Genomic DNA, 23,525 nt, shown 5'->3' with positions numbered 1-23,525 from the left:
CTCTCCAGTTCAGGCTCTGAAATACCCAGGCTTCAGTCCGCTGGCAGACTCCCACAGTGTAGGCTTGATCTGTGCTCTGATCCTGGGATCAGAGTGAATTTGTGGGTGATTTCCTTTGGGCCTTCATCTAGGCTTTAAGGAAACCATCTGTCTTTAAATTTGAGGGCCAGGGATATAGAATCCACTTGTACATGATGCTACTTTATCCTGAGCAACACTTCTAGCCCACAAACCTGGCTACACCTTCAGAGACTGGAATACTCCATTCCCTAAAGTTGGACCCAGTTGCTGCGGGAGGATAGAAGCACTGAGACTTCAGGACAGCAGGGGCTGTCACCCTGAACTACCTTTAAAACTGCTCAGTTCCCTGAGCATTACATTTAAACGGGTAGTGAATGATACAAGTCCTGGACTTAAGTATTGTGCCCCAAAACATGTCACTGGGTCTGACCTCAGCTGACCCATCTATCTAAAGGATAAGGGAGTTCACACTCGGTGTCTTTGGGTATGGCGTCACTGTTGAAAGGCCAAAGACAGGTCTAGGAGTTCTGAAGTAAGTTACTAAGAGCTAGGTTTCCTTAAGATGTAAGAGGAAGACTTTCAATGCCACCCACAAAGTTAAAAGGTGCACCCGAACGTGTCGTGGTCCTAGCTGCAACTCCCTTCCAAAGGGCACGTACAGGTGAAAGCCTAAGACTTGTGGAGAGAGAAACACCAGCAAGACTGGAGGGAGCTGAGGCCTCTGAGTCTCCAGTGCTATTTTCTCCCTTGGGGTCACCTCCACTCTCTCCAAACTAGGAACAAAGAGAGTGGGCTCAGGCGGAAAAGACGTTCTGAAGCAGGGAAAGTGCTGAGGACACGCTGTGCCCGGCTGGCTGGCACAGCACACTCCAGTCAGACTGTAGAAGCAGCGGGGTCCTTGAAACAGCTGTGGCTGTGGCCAGAGATCTTCATGTCACAGGTCCCTCTGTTCCCCATCTTACCTCCCCCGAGCAACCAAGATATAAAACTTTTAACAGTCCTGATGCTTCAGTGTTTTTATTCTGAGGAATGTATACTGTCACTTGTATAGGGACACAAGAAGGGACTGCATCTATCACAGTGCTAAGGCTATGCCTGGGCACTTCCCCACTCGGCACTTGGAGTCACTGCCAAAACCCCAAGCTCAACAGAGTCCCTTCCACTTGAGTACAGGAAATAGTTTCAAGCATTGATAATTCTTACACGTGATTATTCAAAGAATGCAAGACAGCCACAGTTCAGACAAATCAACTACAGAAATTATTAGGAGACGGTGTGGAGGGAGGCCCTGCTTCTTAAAGATCACAAAAAGGTGAAGGAAGCACAGTGGGAACTCTGCCCTGGGCCAGTGGACGGGAGGCAGGGGTTGGGGAAGGGTGTGGATGCCAGCGGCTTGCAAGCCCACAGAACACAGGGACAGCTTGCTCTCCTCCATCCACAGAAACCCAGAACCACAAGTTTTCTAGACAGGATTAGGGTATGTGTGAATACCCACAAATGACCAAACGGACTAAAGGAATCAAAGGGAGAAAAGTCTCTGGCCTTTAGACTCCAGATCTAAAGCTTCCTGCCCAGGCTTGGAGGCCATAATGGCTTCAGATGCAAGTGCCAGAGGTAACATGCCTCCAGCGGACACAAGCATGGTTCTGCTTTTCACCTCCACACACCGGTAGTTCCACAGGATGATGTGTTACGCAAAGACACCCCCAGTGTATTAAGACATACATTCTTGTGTTGGCAGATTTGGTCATAGGTTGAAGAGGCAGTAGCCGTTAGACAAAGTGTGAATGTGATGTTTGCCATTGGCAGTGGGGCCAGCGGATGGGGGAGCCAGGCAGCACTGAGCGGTGAGCGAGGGAGTGCGGGAAGCTGCTGAAACACTGGCAAAGCTGTTTCCAGATGGATACACAATTCAGAGGAGAGAGGTGGGCTTGGTCCTAGGGGGTAGAATGGAACAGGGTCTAACTGTCTGGCTGACTTGATGCTAGAACCAGACTCTACAAATATCCACAAATCCCTGTGGGAGGGGGAGGAGTCAAAGAAGCCCAGCCCACCCCAGAGTGGGAGGCTAGTCTGCCCTGCCATCTACATTTATGTATATGAAGATTCTCAAAGGAGTAGGGCAGGAGATTCCAGTGCTTTGTGCCCTGCCCATGAACCAGCTTCTGAAGCCATCTAATATAATGAAAGTACATTCACTAATGAAAAAATATATTTGCATCTTAAGTCTGCGATGCACTTCAGAATCAACACCTCTGGCCTTTTAGAAACATTAATTTTATACAAGGCTTTGTCAACCTCTGCTGGTATCAGTACCATGAGAAGAATCCCAATGGACCAACGTGATGTCTTGCATTTACTTCTGCTCCATCTGGACAAAGACGATCTGCCCTCCAGGACTTGTCCTCGGCTTTTCAGCAGTAGCTGGGGTCTGTGGCCCCATACCCACATGTGGGCAGAGCCAGCTTCTGGGAATGCTCCATGGAGGGCAGGTGGGGTGGAGCTACATTCCAAGGAACGCTGGTACACTCTAGCTAGTGCTTTGTGGCCCTACTTGGAACTTGCTCCATTTGGGCACCTTCCTCACTGGTCGATCTTCAGCTTCCCCGCTGCCCAGGAAGGGAAGTTCCTTGGTGGGCGAGCACGGCAGTTACTAGGTAGGGCCTGCCTGTCCCAACCACACCTTACCACATTCCTGTTGCCCTACAATCCCTGACAGTTTTCAGTTCCTGCCCTTGTAAACATTTCACTGATCCTTTATGTTCACCTCTACCCTCCAGGGTGGGAAAGGAGAAACCTCATCACAGGAAGGCATCCTGGAAGGAAGGAGGACAGACAGGGCCCTGCACATCCGCAGGTGACATTATTAGTCCCTGACATGATTTACAGAGAACTGATGGGAATGGAATCAAACCCACAAGAGGCCAGTGGAGCAAAGGAAAAGGAGATGAAAAACCCTCCATGAAACCAAGCCCGAGGGGCCTGGGCTCCATGTGATCAAGAACTATGTCTATGCTACAAGTGGAATGGTAGCACTTCCTCTTCCTTTAAGCTCGGCCTCTTCCCTTGGGAAAAGGGAGGTGGGGACTTTGCCAGACCCCACCTCGAAATCCCAAAGCAAGCAGGATTAATGGGAACCGAAGTCCTTGATACCATCTATTATGGTTTCTCCATTAAAAAACAGGGGGAGGGGGTTAAAAAAAGCCCCTAAATTCTGACCCAATGTGATGAGGAATGCCATGACCTCCCTCTGACCCCATGAGAAACATGCCCACTATCAGTCATTGGGTACTGGACAGAGATAAAAGTTCTTTTCCTCCTGGGGTTTGCTGATCCAATTCCCATAGCCCATGTCTCTCAGGCTTTTCTTGAAGTAGTTCTTGGCTAAGTCATAGTCGCGGGCAGCTTTCTTGGCCTCCCCATAGGAGAGCTGTAGTAAATCTCTGCGGCCTCGGAAGGAGCAGAGCTTCTTAAACTGAAGGAAAATATTCTTCTTGGACACCCGAGACAACTCTTTCCCTGGTCTGGGGAAACAAAGGACCTGTTATTCAGCTGTAAGCAGGTGGGCTGGGTCAAGTGGGGGCTAAGGTGTGAATTTTGCACAGGGTGGATGGCCTTGCCTGCCCTTGGGAGTCTGGGAAAGCCTGGCTGCGCCTCTCCTGTGCCCTCCCGCCTGCTTACCCATCCACGGTGCCTCTGGTGCCATCCAGGATCTCCAGGTCATAGCCATCGGCCAAGCACCAGTTGACGCTTGTCTCTTTGGTCTTTCCGGACTGCCTTTTGGAATCGTACACACTGACTCGGCCGACCTAGGAACCCACGGAGTGATGGAAGAGAAGGAAGCCTTTCAGGGCAAAGGTTTAGAGCAGGCATGCAAGACTTCTGGGAAAGGACTATGAGGACCTCATGTTTCCCCTGGTGAGCTGCACTGACTTAAAGCACTAAGGACTGAGGTCTAAGCCCAAAGGGAGGAAAAGCTTGCTCTTGGGATCCCAGCAAAGGCTCCCCTTTCCACAGCACATAGCTTTGCCTAAGGAGGTATGGGTGAAGGGTAACCAGAATGGGTCATGGCACCTTGGGGTGGTTGACAATAAAGGGATAACGTAGTCCATCCTCAAATGCATTCCCATCTCTGGTCACACGGCAGCAAATAGCACGAGTCAGATGCCCTTGGCTGAAAAGGTAACCTGGGTGAAAACAAATGTGAGTTTACACCCGGGTCTACAGTGAGTGCTGCCAAGAGGCAGAGCTACATAGGAGCTGGAAGATGAGACAGTCATCAGGACAGAAAAGCAGCTCCCAACTGTGGCCACACAGGCCATCCAGTACCCGTGCACAAAACGCGAGGCTCTAGGTAAGGCAGAGCCTGGGGAGAAGACGGCAGTACAGCAGTGAGGCTTCAGAGGCATCGCTGCACCCCGAAACCCAGTCCTGCATGTCTTTCCTTGACTTGCTTCCTACGCCCACCTTCCCTGGCACAGCAGACCAGGCACTCACACCCAGTTCCTAAGGTAAAACCGAGCTCACTTTCACAGGGAGACATACAGGACAACACGGCTTATAGCTTGCTGGGGTCTGAGCCAAAGGCAGGTGGGTTGTAGCTCACAAAGTAGGTCTCTTACCCAGTGTTACAGATTTCAGGTACACAGGCTGTAGGAAGTGGGTCAGCAGTGCCCCTTGCAGGCCCAGCACATTCCAGCGTAGGATTTTGTCACTACAGGACATGGTACGAAGTCTTTCCCCAAGTCGGATGCCATCCCACGTGGGTACAATGTCACTGGACTCCACAGGAATTGTGCCTTCCCCTGCATTAGACACTTGAGTTGGATCGATGAAGGAAACTGGACCAAACCATGTCCTGGGCACACTATGTGCACTCCTGTGAGCTGGTAGCTGCTCATATTTTTTTAAAAAGGTTTATTTTATATATGTGAGTACACTATCAGTCTTCAGACACAACAGAAGAGGGCATGAGATCCCATTATAGATGGTTGTGAGCCACCATGTGGTTGCTGGGATTTGAACTCAGGAGCTCTCTCTGGAAGAGGAGTCAGTGCTCTTAACCACTGAGCCGTCTCTCCAGCCCGGCTGCTCATATTCTATAGCACCTACTATGTGCCTAGTATGGTGCTTGGTACTAAGGATGATGAGCAGAACTCAAGATGTAGCTTCTTGCTATATTTGTGGGAGAGAGGAACGGAAAGGAGCAGAAACGGGCTGCTCAGAGTGCTCAGACTTTACGTGCGTTACGGTGCGGAACAGCACAGAAACCGAGGGCAGACGACTCAGGGGTGCACAAGCACAGGGAGAGAATCAGCTGCACCGAGTGCTGCAGGCACAGAGCAGCAAAAGCAAAGGCTTCAAGGCAGCCAGGGCTCTTGTGTTTGAGGGAACAGAGAGTAGGTGCAACGCAGAGGCTGGCCGAGGGGAAGGGGTGTGTGACACCGAAGGCCTCTGCCTTTGTAGAGTGCAGTGGGGAACCACATCCACTCAGCTACACGTCTCTCCCTAGTTTCATTACTATCATTCAGTGTGTGCAGTGTGGATGTGTGTGTGCACCTGCGCTTGCACGAGTGTCCGTGCGCTCCTGCAGGCCAGAAGCTCATGCTGGCTGCCCACCTTTCTTCAAGTTTTTGAGGCATGATCTCTGAAGCGGAAGCTCATTCCTTTGGCTAGGTCGAATCCTCCTGCCTTCAAGTCCCGGACGCTGGGGCTGTAGGCGTGCACCCACAGTTGGGTTCTGGGGATCTGAGTTCAAGTCCCTACGCTATTAACAGAGACTACCACAGGGGTATTGCCTCCAGCATTTTGTTTTGAGATAGTTTTGCTGTATGGGGCTACAACTCATGCCACACCACACAACCCACCCACTTAAAGCACACAACACACAAGTTCCACCATACAGCAGCTCTGGAGCACGATGCCACCCCACAAAGAAGTCTGTTACACTAGGAGACCCCAGGTCATGCTCTGTGTCTAGGGCTCTGTCCACTCTGTCCCTCAGACAGGAAATCCTATGGCATGTGTTCTTCTGGGACATGCTTTTCAGCTAGCATGTTTTCAAGATCTCAGGACCCCGCTCCTCTCCGGCAGACGATATTCCATCACGGATATTACACACTTCATTTATCCAGGTACCTGTGCTTTTTCCACCATGGCCACTACCATTAATGTTACCACAAGCACTCCTGTCCCCGTGTTTCCATGGAAACGCACCTGTCCTCCCTAGGTGAGTGTCTAGGAGTGGAGTGTGGGTTGTATAGTGACTGTGTTCACACTGTAGAGGATTTAGACAGGATTTGTGTCTGAGAACCACATGGATGACACCGAAGTATGAAGGGACAGGATTGATGGGATTAGACACTGGAGGTCAGAGAGAGGCTGGGATGCTGGAGGGCAGGGCGCAGCCTCAGCAGGACATCTCTCAGTGATGTCCAGCTCAGCAAAGCTCACCTCCCATTAGTATTCACACCCCCTTCCATGATCGTGACCCAGAGTGAGGCTCTCCTTTTATTTTCAGTGGATTCTCCCTGGGCACATGGGGCTCCTGAGCAATCTGGAGACGCCCAGCCCTCCCAGGTTACAGACAGAAGGAACCTGACACCCTTCAAATACGTGCTGCCTCACGGCCCACTGGCAGTCTTGAGGAACCTCTGTGAGTAGAAAGAAAGTCCACCTATCACTTACCATTCTCCACCTTGGTGCGAAGCTTGCCTTGCTTGGGATTTTCAAAGACGGGGTAATGGCGGGACTCTGTGCTTTCTACAGCACGGTCACTGCAGGACTTGTCAAAGAGGGCTCCATCTCCACATGGTGCCGTGCTGCCAAACAATCACATTAGTTAGACCTCCGCCTACACATCGTCCAGCCTCATGGGTCTGGAAGCCATTTTCATCAAAGCCAGGGACATTTTCTTAAGCCTATATGGGTACTGGGTGGCAGGGATGCCTTTGCCTTCTGGGCATGCTCCTCAGACACAGAGCAGTTGAGGCTTACAGTACAAGGTCGGGGGTTGGAGCCAGAGGAATACACGGGTGCAAGCCAAGCCAGGGGTGCAAACCTGATGTAGAGATGAAAAGAAACCGTCTTTTTTATCTGGAGCTTCTCTCCTCCCCTGGCAAGCTCGAATATGCTGCTCTTGGCAGTGTGGTGGTTGTACTTCATCAGCTCACTGTAGAGAAACCTACCGGAAGAGAGCTGGCTAAGGGCAGCCGGAGTCTGGGCAGAGCAGCCACACCTCCACATGCTCTGCCTGTCTGAGCCAAGGCAAGAAAGGCTTCCGTGGTACACAGCTTTCAGCTTGTCAGGTGGAAGAGGGACTGGGAAGTTCCCTACAGGAGACCTCTGCATTTCATGAAAGGCAGCAGTCTTTGGGGCAGCCACATGATTACAGGCAGAAGAAACTGATTCAAGGCCTAATGGGTCGCTACTGCTTCTCCCCGACTCCTGCCCTTCATAAATTAAAGATGACCCAGAGAAGAAAGCTGGCTGGGACAGGGCTACATACAGTTTCTCACATGGAGGGAAAGCTGATTCATTCAAGAATAAGGACTCAGGTCACTTTATTTTGAAAAGATGTGGCCAGGTCACAAAAGGGACTGACTGTGAACCACAGGCCCAACAGACTGCCACCAATCTGCTGGGGTTTCAGGGAAGTGGGTGGCCTTGGGGCTAGAAGGGCACCATGAAAGGCCAAATGTCTGTGCCCATCTTGCTCACCTGATAAAGCCCCTCCGGGAGATGATTTCAGCATGACAGTCATTGACCGTTTCTCCCTTCAGGCTGAGAGAGTCCCCTTTCACACAGCGGTTCCCTGGCAAGGCCATCAAAACAGAACTAGGGTAACTGATGTGCTGGTGAAGCAGGTGAAGGTTTAAGGCAGGAGCGGCCCTGAGCTGACAGATTCTGGCTCTGTTATCTTTAGGTTAGGGACAGGAACCCCCTGACAGCAGTGTGCACACCTGTCTCAGCACCTGAAAGGCTGAAGCATTTAGCTCCTGCCTCAAAATAAAAATCTCCAAGTCAAAACAGACCCCACTCAAACCCAAAACTCATTCCAAGTCTGAGCTGACAGCAGCTAACATGAACAGAAACTAGTCCTTAACTGAAATGCTGAGGGCCAGAACCTCAGACTTCAAAGACTAGAATATTTATGTTGGATTTACCTGTTAAGCATTAATTTACTAACAAAAAAAAAAAAAATCTTAACAGCACCAACTCCAAAATGATTTAAGTGTCACATCAGCAACTTTGAAGACACTCAACCTATATGGAGTCTTTTGTCTTCATCTTTTCTGGACTTGCTCACATTGACTCCAGAGAGGGTGAGAAAGACCTGCTTGTGGCCAGTGTCTCAGGGACCACTCACTCACCTGTCCCCAAACTGACGACAACACCCATGTCCTCAGGATTTCTCTTCATAATAATGGCAGCCAGGATCTTGCGGCCGAGCAGGGAGGGCTGGAAACTGTTGGTAAGGGCATTGAAGCACCTGTGGCTCAGCATAGCTATCTGGTCATGGAAGGTACTGCCAGTGAGAGGAAGCTGTGGGGACAGAAGCAGTGTCAGGACCGCAGAGCCGCGCCTGCCCACTGCATGTCAGTTGGCAGGAGTCATCTTTCCCCATCCCACACCCCAGACATGCACTCTACTGACACCAAGGTTGGAGCCTACCAATAATTATGTAAAAGAGCCAAATCCTCCCGGGGGGTGCAAGCAGAACCCCACCGTCCCCCAAAGAGAGCAGCAAAAGCAGATGTCTTAACTGTCTTTGGATGTGCATCTGGGGACCTGGAAAGGAGCAGCATAGTTCTTCTGAGACTGGCCCCTGTTACTGGGGTTACCTCTGCGAAACCCAACTGCTCTGCCTTCTCGCTCTCCCCGATCAAGACACGGAGGGCTGCATCGGCTGCGTCTTGCTTGCCCTGTTTCTTGCTGTGTGCACACACGGCTGGAAACCAGCGGCCCCCGACTTTTGCTTGGTAAACAAACCTTTGAGATGAGAAAAAGAATGCAGACACTGTGGCTGGCTGTGTGGAGAAGGGTGGTATCACTTAGTATGAGGCTGTTCTAACAATCATAGGGACCTGCTGGTATTATCTGCAGGCACCTCTCAGATTCTGGTCATTCAGGAATTACATGGTTTGTTTGTTTGTTTTGTTTTTTGTTTTTGCTATCTAGATGTCAGCTGCACTATTTCTTAGTATTTTCCTCTAAACAGATCCATTAGAACTATAAATATATTTAAAAGTAAATTTCATTTCATTACCATAAAAGGGAAAAGTGCCATTTCCCATAAACTGAAAGTGATTACAAACTCATACAACCTTATTAAATTCTGCCTAGGCACTGTACAACAGCGTCTCTGAGCTGTTCCTTATTTAAAGAGACATCGAGAGTGCACTGGGAAAGGTTTCTTTATAGCCTGGGATGATGGCTAAGTTGGTGAAGTACTTGCAAGCACCAGGACCTCCTTCCTCCCTGTCAAGAAAAAGTTTGGCACAGTGGTACAGTATGCAACCCCAGCAGTAGAGGCAAAGATGGACAGATTCCTAGGGCTTGCTGTCTAGCTAGTCTAGCTGAGCCAGAAGGCCCAGTGAGAGACCCTGTCTCTAAATTTCAAAATGAACAGAAAGAAAAATAGTAGTGACGGAGACCAAGGAATACATTTGCATTCCGCTTACACAATCGTGTGCACACATACATGAAAAAGGTTTCTTCTCAGGTAGAAACGAATAACTGTCTTCCTACATAGCCGGGTGTTAGTGCTCTCCGATCCCATGGAGACCAAGCAAGCACTCTACCACTGAGTTGTATTCTGTCTGATTTTTAAAGTATCCAGTTTTAGTATATACCTTTAATCCTAGCTCTTGGGAGGCAGAGGAAGGCAGACCTTTGAGTTAGAGGCCAGCCTGGTCTACAAAGTGAGTTCCAGGACAGCCAAGGCTCTCAAAAAAACAAAACAAAGCAAAACAGAATTATTTGTTCGTTTCCAGCAGGCTTGGATGGCTACAGGGGAGGGGTGTGGAGGGTGATCCTGGGGCAAGTTCCTACAAATCCGGAGGGAAGCCAGAAAAATGGAAGCCAGAACACAGCAGCTTGGAAAGTACCAACGTTCTGGAATCCCACCTTTCAGCCAGATCCTAATGCAAATTTAGTTCTGGATAAAGTCTATGGAGCGGAACAAGCCCACCTCTGCCACCCATACCGAGGTTCCCACTGCCCTTCGGTTCCTAATTAGCTGGATACCCAGTTCTTTTCTTTGCCCATGTACCTGGCAGGCAGAATCCAGAATTGCAGTGAGGACAGCAGGAAAAGGTGTGGTAAGCAGGGAACTGTGTTGGGCCTCTGCCTCTGAAGACTAGGACTCTGGCTACTTTATCTTTGGATAAGATGACTCCTGTACACATACTTTCTGTGTTACAGTACCTGATGAAGCTTGTTAATTATGAAATGAGAACCCTTTAGAGCTGTGCTTTCTAGTAAAGAAGCCACAAGCCACATAAAGCTACTAAATGTTAAGAACTAAACAATTAGACGTCTGACTAATTCAGACCCTCCGTTATTCTAGCCATTTCAAATGCTCAGTGACGACATTCAGCCAATGGATAGGCTTTTAACAGACAGTTAAGATTTTACTTTCATTTTAAATTGTGCATGCACGTCTGGACAGTGCCTTGGAAGACTGGAAGAGAATGCTGGATCCCTCAGGAACTGGGCTCCTCTACAGGAACAGTCTGCACTCTAACTGCTGAGCCTTCTCTCCCTCAGAGGGGGTGAAGAAAGTATAAACAGTCCTGAGATGTCTAGAGCAGCAGAGATACTGGGCAGATGGGGAAAGGTTTAGTGCACAGGCAGAGAGAGGTCAATAGGGCAAGACAGGTAGAGGAAGGGGGGGCAAGGAGAAAGAAGATGAGGAAACAACCAGTCCTCAAGCACATGAGGGGAGGGAACTGGGACTTGAGCTAGGGGGAAGAATGTTTCCTTCATACTTTCTGACAGATTCAAGGTAGGCAGGTGGCCTGCTCTGGGGAACATCAAGTAGTCCTTGTTTTCTGAACTGGAAAGTAAGGTTACCAGTTTAGACTGCTAACAGCGATTTTGGTGGAAATCTGAGGCAAAGGTCTGGAAGAGTTCTTTCAAAGCAGAAAAACAGAATTAGAGGAAAGTGCTAAAAGGGACAAGGGCGGTGAAAGGACAGCCGGTGCTCCACTGAAACCGCTGATGCAGCCGGTTCACCCTCCCCTCACTCCCTGCTCACCCACCATCTACATCCATCCTTCCCACAGGAGTGGATGGACAGCTGTCCCTTGCGTCCATGGGAGATGGCTCTAGGACTCCCTGAGGACATCAGAATCACTGAGCACTCAAGTCCTTGATATAAGATGACATGGTGTTTGCAAATAAGCTTCCACATTCTGCTATGTGCCAGCATCTAGTTACTTACAACACACAATGCAGTGGATGTCCTGTATGAAGCTGTGACCTTAGCTGACTCAGGGAATAAGTATCTGCTCGTGTTCAGTATAGACAGAGCTGTGTGTGAGAGGTGATGCTGAGAATTGAACCCAGATAACTTAAAAGGAAATTCGGTCTCTACTTTGTTAAGTCAAAAGATGCAGTTTCAATGGACACAGGCTGCCAGTCCTGTCCTACGTCCTGTGTTTTCTCTCAGCCATCTTCAAGTGATTTTCAGGCATCACTTCCTGGGAGAAGCCCTCCCCCAAGGAAGTCAAACTGGGCCACAGCAGATCCTTACTCGGGCAGTCTAGCCCTTCCACAAGACTTAGCAGATGTAATCTCACACTTCCTGCAGGCTACACTGACAAAAGTGGCTCCACACACAAGTGTTAAGTGCTGTAGAATATTGTTTTATGTATTAATAATTCAGCTTTCCTCTATGAACATAGAGGTGCCTGTTTGTTGCTTGTTTGATGAAAGAGTTCTTTAGAACCTATGTATGTTGAATAATTTAGGTCTGGGGTTATTATGTATTTTTCCTTAGGTGTTCCTTTTACTCAGGATCAATTTTTCCAGGACTTTTCTTTTATAACTTAGTTTTGTGGAAGATCTTAGGAACGTCCCTGCCTTCTCGAGTGATTACTGTGATTTCATTATTGTCCATGTAAATCTTGGATTATTTGGGATTGAGGTGCAGGAAAGAGGGCAGGCAGAAGTCACCCCACAGCTGTCTCTTGCAGGCATTCCCCTTGCTCTTCTGTGCCTGTTTACCCACCTACAGTCCCTGCTGTCCCAAAGCTGAGGTCACTACCTTACTACTTCTCTTTCCTTAATGTTCCGGCTATTCGTTTTCATTATTGCGACAGAACCTCTCTCCTAGCTTTGGTGCCCTAGTACTCCCTACACAGGCAAGGAACTCAGAGTCCTGCCTGTCTCTGCCTCCCGAGGGCTGGACTTAAATTCGAGGTAGGCTCCACCACACCTGCTCCTTCCGAGATATCCTTAAAGAGTTATTTTTGGTAGAACTCAGAATCAAGTTTTTAGTTCCAAAAGAAATTCTATCGGTGATTTCTTACTAACATTATTTGAAACATGAAGCTTAATTTGGGGAGCTATTTTAATAGACTTTCATAAGATGGGGTGCAGCTTAGTCAAATATTTGCTTAGTTGGCACAAAGCTAGGGGCTTGGCTATACCTGTACACATATACATGTGGTCTCCCACCAAATAGCACACCCACTTTCTCCATCTCTGACTGGTATTAATTTACTATACACTCACAAGCTTCGTATTACTTTCTCTGTTTCCTTATTAGTCTGGTTGTACTGTAGGAGGGAAATTTCTTCCACTGACTTTCTTGTGACTTACTGGTGAATGTGGAAAAATCTGATTAAACTGGTGTGATAGTGCTGTTGTATAAACCCAGCACTTGGGAGACTGAGGTAGGAGGACAGAGTTCAAGGCTAACCTATTACACAGTGAGACAAAGGCTAAGAAAAATAAAAATAAAAACAGAATATAGGGTGATCTAGAAAGCTCTCTAAAGGGAGCTGGAGAGAGAGCTCCAGCTAAGAGTTAAGAGCACTGCCTGTTCTTTCAAAGAACCTGGGTTCAACTTCCAGTATCCTCATGGTGGCTCACAACTGGTCTGTTGCTCACGAATGGTCTGTAACTTCAGTTCTAAAGCTTTTGACACCTTTTTCTGGCCTCCTCACGGACTACATACATATGGTGACATTCATGCAAACACACAAACAAACAAACTAACATATAAGTAAGCAAGCAAGCTAGCTAGCTCTCCCAGACAGTACTTCTAGGTGAATTCCAGGCTGCAGGTCAATGCATGTTACTCCCATGATGAATGAAGGACGTACACCTGGCCCAGTGCCAGGAGGGTACTTGACGGGATAGAATTAAACTTTTCTATTTCGTACTTTTTCAACCAAATGAAAAAATCATTTCAAAAATGATTTTTGTATGAAACTAAAATTATCTCCTAAAACTAAAAGGCTCACACCCAGTGGAATAGTGACTGGATTCTCAAAAAGGCTGATCTAATGTCTTCATTAGGCTGTGCAGACAATCTGCCCTCTTGTTAGTCACAGTTAATGTGCATCATTTCTTTTCCTAAGGTTACAAGCCACCCTCAGCCGGTGACACATGATTATGACCAAGACTGAAGTACTCACTTGGGTTCATGAGGAGGTCCAGACTGGTCAATGAGCTTGAACTCAGCAGCAAAGCCATGGGAGCGGGCGTACTCTAACAAGCCCCCCACGGGGTTGGTGTTCAGGTACCTGACGAGCTCACCAATCCTCCTGATCTTGTTGGGAGCCCCAGATTCATCAAGCGAATCTGTGTTCGCAGCACCTCCAGACTAAGGGAAAATCAGTCAAAGAGGAAGCAGTAATATGTCAGAAAACTCAGAGGGACTCAAAGACAACCCTACTTGCCCACATAACAGGACAATGCCCCACCTGGTCATCTGCTGAATTGGCCGCCTCCTCTTGCAGAGCTTTCATGGCTTCCTCTGCGGCCATCTGCTTTGCTACTTTCTTGCTGGGGGCACTCACAGTGGGGAAAGTCTGGGCTCCTACTGCTACACAGTACTGGAACCTTAGAGGAAACGATGGGCAAGAGATCACAATGGCTGGGCTGAGAGGGTCTGTCTTGCCTAGGTCAGGCTGCCGTTCTCCACCTCCTGCAGCTCTTATACACATGGCCCTGCAGTTATTCTGCCCCTGGAGAGCCAGTGCTCCGCCCACCTCCTGCCTCCAGTGTCTCCCGACCAGCTAACTACTCAACACGCAGGGGTCGGTCAAATCTCACCCTCTCCAGGAAGTCTGCTTTTGAACAATTATGTGCACAGAACTCTCAAGGAGGGAGCTGCAAAGGCAAGCCCAGGTCCTAAACCTTTGTGTCCCACCACACTGTCCACACTGTGGCCCTATCTAGTCCTCCATCCCTTCAAACTCCTGATCCCAGATTCTCTGCTTTATAGCAGCATCCAGGCCCTGAAGGCCCCTTTCTAGACTGCAACAAGAGACCACACAGAGAAACACCTTCTCATCCCTGATGCTGCAGTGGAAAATGCCTGTCTTACTTTGGAGAAGGCCCCCACAGAGACACCACACATAAGACATACTTGGGGTCATGAGCAGGGCCTTCTTTGGACAGGAGACGGAATTCACAGGAGTTCCCTAGTTTGTGCATACACTCAAGCAGTGTAGTAACTGGGCTCTTGCCAGAGAATAAGGACGTTGCTGAGGAGCTGGGAGGCTGGGACTCTGCTGGCTGGAGAAAAGAGAAGGAGAAAGTGTAAGACAAGACACAGACACAGAGAACACATCAGTTCATCACAGCAAGAGGAGGTGCGGAGCCTGAGACGTCTCTCCCCTTCCTGGTTTGTGGAAACAATGTCTAGAGCCCAGGCTGGCCTTGACCCCAAGGTGGTCTCCCTCCTCAGCCTGCCAACGGTCGTCATTACAGATAGAGTCACCATGCCCAGGTAAGAATTTCTTTTGACAACTGAATGTGAGGAGAGGCCTTCTGAAGGAGACACTGTGGGGACAGGAAGGGATGAGTATCAGCTAAGAGAGGAGAGTGGATTTGAAGTTTGTGATGGCTAGTTTCAACTGCTAATCTGACACAGCTCAGAACCACAGGGAAGAAGCCCCAGTGAGTTGCGGTATCAGATTGGCTGTGGGCACGTCTAAGATTGTCCTGATTGTTTCACTCCTATGAAGAGACCTACCCTAAACGTTGGCAGCCCAGATAAAAGGACATGGGCAACAAAAGCTGTTTTTCTGTGTGCCTCACTGAGGCATTCCTGTGTTGTTACTGCTGCTGACTCCCTCCCTGATATTCAAACCAGCTTCTTTGGGCATTAGAGTGTCTCTCCAGGAACAGTGGAGGCTTTCAGTGCCAGGCTGGGACAGCTGAGGGAGGCACTCAGCCTCATGGACTCAGCAGTGAGACAGGACTCATTAGATGACTCTGGCCATACCATGACCAGTCTAAGAAATGCTCTTTTAATTATGTATTCTACATGTTCTGTTCCTCCCGGACCCTGACTAATACACGGTCATTTCAACTCTGGCACAGGTAGAAAAGGAGCTGCCTATGAGAGGGGAGGGAAGGCCTAGGGAAAGGCAGGGGTTTACCTCAGAAGAGTATGGGAAGATATATGCCGGGAAGATCACCCACCTTCTCTGAGTCTTCCTCCATGGGACAGTGAGACAGTTCTTCTGGTTGTCCACTGTCTTTGGCTTTGGCTTCTCGAAGCAGAATCGCCATGGCTTTCACGGCCGCGTCCTGCTTGGCCACTTTCTTGCTGCCAGCCTCGGCTGGGGGAAACTCCCGACCATTGATGACAACCTGGAATTTAAATCTTGGTGCAAAAGGATTAGATGTGTGAACACCAGGTTAGGTCATCCCTCTGCTCATTCTAAAGGGATCTCTACCCAAGAATGTTCTGCTATACACTGGGTGCCCTTCAGTGTCTACACAGTCCTGGTTGTCCTAAAGCTCAGTATGAAGACCAGGGTGGCCTCAAACTCAAGAGTCCTCCTGCCTCTGGCTCCCGTGTATTGGAATTAAAAGTGTGCACTACCACACCCAGTGGTTTTTTTTAATTTATTATGCGTGTGTAAATGTGTGGAGGTCAGGGTCAGCTTGTGGCGGCCAGTTCTCTCCTCTCACTATGTGGGTTCCGAGGGCAGAGCTCAAATTGTCAAGCTTGGTGGCGTGTGTTTGTACTTCCTGAGCCACCTTGCTGGCACATCTGTTTTTAAGACAGGGCAGCCCAGGCTGGCCTTGAACATCCTTTTGACTCTGCCTCTCAAATACTGGGATTACAGGCTTGCTGGCTTGCCCAGCTGTAACAATGCGGACCAGCCTCCTCCGTGGAGGACCTAACAGACAGCAAAGGTCTAACGCTTCTTTTCACCTCCAAACCCCACAGCAGAAGCCTGCCCACTGGTAGAGGCCAGCTAGTTGCTAAGAGGGGAGGAAGGAGAGGCAGAGGAATGGGTAATGCGCTAAGTCCTGCTGTGTAAGTGGGTAGGTGTGCCTCAGGTTGCTGTAGCAATCTGTCCTTAGACTGCTTGTGCAGGGCTGTAGCTCTGTCTGTCCCAGATCTAGGATGAAACCCATATCACCCACCCTAGGCCTTAGTCTCCTTTGCTCGAGCTGTTAGATGCTGTAAACTCTTCACTCAAGCTGGATTTTCATTTATATATATATATATATATATATATATATATATATATATATATATATTCATTAATAGGTGGCACCTCTTATTCCTGGGTCTTCCAAGAAAAGTGACCCTGGACTATAACATCGGTGTTTTGTTTTTCATTTTCCCCCTTTTGAGGCAGAGTCTTACTATTTAATAGCGCAGGCTAAGCTGGGGCTCTCAACGCTGCCTCAGTTCCCTGAAAATTGGGGTTATGGGCAGCATCTGTGTTCTTTATAGTGGCAACCCAAAGAGTGATTAACAGCAAAGCCCACAGCCTCCCTCCGCGCTCTGGGGGCGGCACTGAGAGGACAAAGACTGCCAGCCCCTAGCACAGGCTCTGCCAGTGTGGGATGAAGATGTCCGCTTTGTTTAGCAGTAACTTGGTATCATGAAGGAAGTTGTGAAGAAACAGGTAACTGATGGGAAACCACCCCGACCAATACAGTTCTGAGCACTTGAGACAACCATGAGCTATACAGCCCACAGCTGACACGTAAGATTAGACTGTAGACTGCCTTGGACGTGGCTCAATGGATAAAAGCACCTTGTTGCTCAGGCTTCACAACCTGAGTTCAAGCTTGGGAACCCATGGCAGGAGAACAAGAGACTCAGGAAAACTGTTCTCTGATCTCTACACGAGTGGCATGGCATGTTTTTTGCTTGTGCTTGCCTTTGCACGGATCTCCCTCCCTCCCTCCCCCTTCCCTCCCCCCCCCCCTTCTTTCTCTCAAAAAAAGAAAGATTCTATTGCCTACTTGGTAAGAGTATACTTAGCCGTTAAGTGTACTCAGTGCTGAAGTCGTTCAGGAGTCATTATTTGTGTTCAGTCAGTAAGGAATGGAGGCTGTATAGAAGTTGGAGGTGTCTGATCCTGCCTCTCTAGCTACAGCTTGCAGCCCCAGTCGCTTCAGTCACCTGACAGGCCCTTCAGTAGCTCCTTCCAGGGACCACCTATCTGCCTCAGACTGTCTCCTGGAGTGTGTATCCCAGTGTAGTGGAATACCCCAGAGTGCAGTGGTTCTCAACACCTTTGGGGGTCAAACACTTTCACAGGGGTCACACATCAGACATCCTGCATATCAGATATTTACAATTCACAACAGTAGTAAAGTTACAGTTATATTGCTGGGGGTGGGGATCTGCACTACATGAGGAACTGTACTGAGGGGGTCACAGCATTAGGAAGGCTGAGAGCCACTGCCACAGCGCCCGTCTGGCCAGCTGCCCGAGTGAGGGAGCCTCTGACTTCTTGGCTGAGCAGCAGGCCATCTACCTGCGCAGAGGAAGGTATGAAACTCAAAGTAACACTCTGTGCGCTTCACTTCCCTCTCCCTTGCCCTCTCAGCTGAAGCTGGGAGGGAGCGCACATGCCGGGGCTAGCAAGTGGCTGTCCCCAGCCCAGCCCCTGTCCCTACACCCCTCTCGGGAGCTTCAGTTTGGCTGTGACTGGCACAGAAGTCAAGTCTTGCCTCAGAAGGCAGACGTGGGGGCGCAGTGCTACCCATCTCTAAGGAGGTTCATTTCAGCCAAGACATTCTCCCTTGCCCAGCCAGGATTCTGGCTACCCTGAGGCTCTCATCCCTGAGTAGCATCTAGAGAAAGGACCAATAAGGACGATTAGGTGGAAAGAAAAGAAGGTGAAGACAGGAGCCACCGAGTAAAGCAAGACAGTGCAAGAGTCTGACTCTCACTAGGCATGATTCCTGAGTAGTCTCTTACCGAGGTTCATGGGATGGTCCACTCTGCTCTATGAGGTTGAAATCACAGGTCTGACTAGTGAACTGCGCATACTCTAACAACCCGCTCACAGGGTTCTTCAGCTGGCACTCAGTCAGCTTCTTGTAGGGTGAACACCGTGGCAAGGTAGGACTGTAGAAGGAGGGCATCTCCATGATGGCTCGAAACTCACCTGGTGCCGTTCGGATACTATTCAAGTTATCTGGGATGTCATCTGTGGCCCACTGGCCATTTTCAGAGGCAACATACCCTGCTCTGGAGGGGCCATTGTGATAAGCATGAGGCCGCAGCCTCACTGGTCCTGGTCTGGCCTCGTGCCTACTTTCATACTTTATCACAGGCTCCTGCCCATTTTCCACTCTTTTGGAGGTTGCCATGCTGCTTGAGGCACCTGATGGGGGTGGGTGGCAGGCAGGGAATGAGGTGCTTCGAGTGGCCTCTGGGACAGCTGCTGGGGTAGTTGCAGGAACACTGGGTGTACTTCTCTTCATCTGCAGCCTCTCACGCTTCTTGTCCGTCAAGTACCAGATGGGAGGCGTGGCCCCTTGTCTGTAGACATCGCCTTGCCTTTCCAAGTCAATCAGCACTGCATTCACATCTCGGGCCTTGGATAGGCCAATGTTCTTAGCCAGGTTCAGGGCAGAGGAGTTTGACACATTAAACAGATAGTCACAGATTTTCTCCTTGATTTCAGCCATGTCAAGAAGCTCAGAAGGTCCTTCTAAGTCAGAGGCAGGGTCACCGTCCTCACTGTCCAAGCCAGGCTCTCCTCGAGGGACTTCCCTAATACAACTGTCTGGATTCACAGCTCTAGGCGGCTGAGTCCAAGCCTGATCTGAGGGCACAAGGCTCCACAAAGGAGGTTTCCCCACTTGTCTGCGCAGCTTTCCCTTCCTTTCTAGGGAGTACAATATACGATTGATATCCTTTTTGGGGACCCTGAGCTCTCTGGCTAACACATGGGCAGCAGTGGCCTTCCCCTCACCCAGCTCTTCCAGGCGGTTTAGGACCTTCTGCTCCGGATTCTGACTGATGCTCAGCTCCCGGAAGTGTGAGCAAAGCCCATCAGCACTTCTCCATGGCGGACCCCCGCTGTGTGGGGGAGGAAGTGGGGATCCTATGTAGAACTCCTGACTTCTGAGAGTCACACTCCTGGGGAACCCCTGGATTTCCAGTTGCCCGCCTTGGGCAGGTGGCCCTTGGAACCTTGGCCAGTGTCCTGGGAGAACTGGTGGCAGTGACTGGGTCTGTGTCCCAATCAAGGGTGCTTCTGGGAGCTGTCCTTTGAGAAACTCTATCTGCTGGAGCCGGAAATTCGTAAGGTAAGACTCTGGCCCATGTGGCTGTGGGTATCTCCACTTGCTATGCTCATAGCTAGGGTCCAAGCAGGACTGTGTCTGGTGAGGGAACACCCCTGCAGAAGACAACACAGAGGACAGAATTTGAGTTAGAGCTACAGATGAGCCTATTATCCCCACAGTTTGTGCCTAGGGAAGGTGTTCCAGATTCCTAACAGGTGGGGTATCTGAGCTATGGCCTACGTTAACACTGGCGTAACTTTAGTTCACTGCTGGCTGCTGCTTGGGAGCTCATATGGGAGCACAGAGGGGGAGCAGGGTGCAGGACACAGCTTCAGATGCCTTAGTGAGCCCTCCAGCAACTTAACTCTTTCCCTTGCAAAGGATATTAGGGGGCTGAGGATGGGGTGGGGGTGGAGGTGAAGAACATCTTTCCACTGACCCCATAATTGCCCTCCTAAGACTAGAAAACACAGCTAAAAAGTGGCTCAATGGGCACGGGCACCTGCCACAACTCGGTGCCTTGGAGATCCAAGTGATGGAAGTGACCGACCTTCCTCTGCTCACCGAGTGTGCAGGATGGCATATGCATCATTACCTCCAGAAACAAATAAATAACCAAGGGAAATAAGCAAACGATTTACCTGTCGGCCACAACCCTGGAGACCAAAATTTTGTTATAGGGAAGCTAGACAGTTGCCATCTAAAAACGGCATGTGGTCCTCCCTCTTCAGCTGGCACCCCTGCTCACCTGGATATGGAAACAGGCAGGGTCTAATCACCACCACCAGTGTGGTCCTCTTACCTTCCCCAGGGACAGCCAGAGGCAGCATCCAGGGATTCCTTGTCATGAACACCCTGCTGGGGAGCAGTGGTGATGGAGGTCACGGGATGGGGCAGTACATGAGGTAATGTCTCTGACTCTCCTGAAGGCCACAGCCTTCTGTTCCCCACCTGTCATGATCAGGGATCTTACCATCCTCATCACTCTACCACCTGATCCTGTGTAACCATCATCTTCGCCTTTCAGCTACATGATGTCCTTGTCTAGTGACCCTACCAATGTCATTATTATACAACATGTTTTCAGCCACCAAACCCTGATGCTCTTTTCTGGTTGCTGGTAAACATTTTCTAGAAGAGGCTAGATAATGCTCCAAACACAGCTCAATCATGGGGACTGTAGGAGATCTGATTAACTCCATGAGTGAACCTAGAAGACATTTTCATTTCAAAGAGGTTAAAGTCAGTTTCTAGATAAATGCCTTTTTTTAAAACACTTATTTTATATTTTTATGTGCTTAGGTGCTTTGCCTGCATTTATGTCTGTGCGCCATATGTGTGCCTGGTGTTCACAGAGGACAGACACAACCTCCCCCCAGAGCTGGACAATGTGACCCAACAGTAGCCACTGTTCTTAACTCAGAGCCATCTTCCGGCCCTAACTACAGCCTTAATTTACACGGCTATTTTCAGGCAAAATCTGGCAAACAGGTGTGTGTGGATACATAGTAGTTGAATAAATTGTAAGAGATTCACACTAGTGAGCATTCGTCACAATTCTAAACACATACACTTGCATTTTTACTACAAAAAGATTGGTATATGTTAAAAGTGTAAGTGGTAGAATACATGTTTCGAGAGCACACATGGGTGCATGTACATTTGAATGAACACAGAAGAAATGAAGCCAGAGAAGGGAACAGAACGATATAGTGACGTCTGACATGCTCACAGCCTTCCCTTCGCCACTGTCGTGACTGGGGACCTTACCACCTTAACACTAGTATGCTACCGTAGAACAGCTGCACACCGCCACTTCTGGGACGCGTGTTCTTAACCTCTCAAGTCACCCCCATCCCTTCATGCTTGTTTACTATGCAGACCACAGAACAGGTCACCTCACATCAAACACGGCCCTCCAAACACCATTCTGATCCTGGCTCCCATCTATAGGACTAACAGGTAAGTCTCTGACTTTACCAAACAAGTTCCACAGGCAAATACTATATCTGTAAAAAAAAAAAAAAAAAAAAAAAAAACTTTCCTTCAAGTCAGACGCCCTCAATGTTTTGAGGGGAAAAAAATATATATATACATACATACACACACACAACACAAAATTAAGGACTGGGGAGATGACTCAGTAGGTAAAACACTTGCTACACAATCTTAAGAACCTGAGTTTGAGTTCTCTAGAATCCAAGAAAAACCCCAACGTGTGGTATAAGAATCAGTAATTGTGGGTCTCTCGAGGGTATAGGGGACTAAGAAGAAAAATTTCTAGAAGATTGAGGGCCCAAGTCCAAGGCTGTTCTTTGGCCAGGAAAGTGTGCGTGCACATCTGCAGAATTAAAAGTTGGTTGTTGTAGTAGGGTTTTTTTGAGACAAGGTCCCACTACATCCCTTTGGCTGGCCTGGAACTCAAGAGATATACCTGCCTCTGTCTCATGAGTACTGGGATTAAAGGCATGTGCTATCATACTCCCAAATTAAAAGTTTTAAAACATACACACACACACACATACACTAGTTAGAGCGTTTGCTTATCAAGTGTGAAAATTTGCGTGATAAACCTGGGTAGGGCAGGCCTACAATTCCAGCTCTAGGGAGGAAAGACTGGTAGCTTACTCAAGGACAATCAAGGCAACAAGTAGAAACTGTCTCAAAAACAAACCAGTAAGGTCAAATCAAGATACAGAACATTCCTAATCCCACCAAAGGACCAGTTTCCTTGCCCACTGCTTTCCAGAACGTCATATTCAGCGCTGCACTCAGCATGGATCCCCTGACTCTGAATTCTTCCGGGCAGAACGCTGCAGTTGGGGCTCATGTACACAGCACAAGTCTCATTTTCCTGCTAATCAGAATTCCACGGCAGCTTACCCAGTAAGCTGTGGAAAGACACCCTTCTTGGCCATAATGAACACAAAAGACTCCCCGCCCCTGCCGGTTAGTAGAGATAATTAAATTTCTCAGGAAGTTGAAAAAGAGCAGAGGGACGTGAGGAGGAAGTTGCTCTTGTGGGGCTGTAGCGGCTCAGCGAGGCATCAGGGGTCTTAACAGAAAGGGAAGGGGTGTCTGCCTCGCCTGCGTCCTCCTCTGGCATAGATGCGGGTCTACCTTCTCACCAGTCTTCCCGAGAATGCTCACAGCTACAAGAACTAACTGAATAGAAATCCCCAGAAGGACTGGCAGTTCGGTTTGAGAAGGAGCACATGACCCACGTAATTCACACTTCATGAGTCGGATGCAAGGGTGCAGACTCCGCGGGCTTACCTGTGGGTCCCCAGAACCCCTGGGACATAGCGCCGGCAAGGCCCGCACCTGGGGCGTAAGATGGCTGGCTCCCCAGAGTTCACTTTCGTTTCCTAGGAAGGCTTCCCCGCCCAACAGTAGGGCTGGGAGGAGGGGCTTGCTCCAGCGGGCAGCATCCCGCCCACCAAGAGGGCTGGGCCGCCGTCGCCCACACCTGCCGCCTTCCCTCCACTCCTTCGCAGGCAGGGAAGTAACACAAGTTACTGGAGAGCTTGGGTGCAATTTATTTCCCGACAGGCTTAATTTTTATTCACGGTATTTTGGAAAGCGTCACTCAGGCACTCAACAGCGCCCTCTCCGCCCTGTGAGGAAGTTCCTTTTCCGTGTTTGATCCCAACTGTCCCTTACAATCTGTCCCTTCCTAGAATGACCAATAGCCAATGCCTTGTCCCCAACACCCTGTTGGCTGCTCCAAACGCCATACCTTTTTGTATATAAAATTACTTCCC

General features: G+C 49.2%; 1 protein-coding gene across 2 annotated transcripts; it reads right to left on the bottom strand.

Moving 5' to 3' along the window:
• Positions 1–1,078: 1,078 nt before the first annotated feature.
• Positions 1,079–23,130, bottom strand: ADAR (adenosine deaminase RNA specific). 2 transcript variants are annotated; one of them, XM_080915164.1, is made up of 15 exons: positions 23,038–23,130; positions 18,443–19,874; positions 15,688–15,871; positions 14,627–14,775; positions 13,959–14,097; positions 13,671–13,858; positions 8,787–9,012; positions 8,394–8,565; positions 7,741–7,834; positions 7,082–7,204; positions 6,709–6,842; positions 4,644–4,826; positions 4,096–4,208; positions 3,703–3,830; positions 1,079–3,545 (listed from the first exon to the last, which is right to left on the bottom strand). In XM_080915164.1, the coding sequence occupies exons 1-15, from the start codon at positions 23,063–23,065 to the stop codon at positions 3,299–3,301; spliced, it is 3,540 nt and encodes a 1,179-aa protein (XP_080771290.1). In that variant the 5' UTR covers positions 23,066–23,130; the 3' UTR covers positions 1,079–3,298. The 2 variants fall into 2 exon arrangements, with proteins under 2 accessions (XP_080771290.1, XP_080771291.1); XM_080915165.1 differs by having other exon boundaries at positions 8,865–9,012.
• Between the last annotated feature and the right edge of the window lie 395 nt (positions 23,131–23,525).

The sequence above is a fragment of the Micromys minutus genome (assembly GCF_963924665.1).
Source record: "Micromys minutus genome assembly, chromosome: 4".
NCBI lineage: Eukaryota > Metazoa > Chordata > Mammalia > Rodentia > Muridae > Micromys > Micromys minutus.
This window is presented reverse-complemented; position numbering and strand designations above follow the sequence as displayed.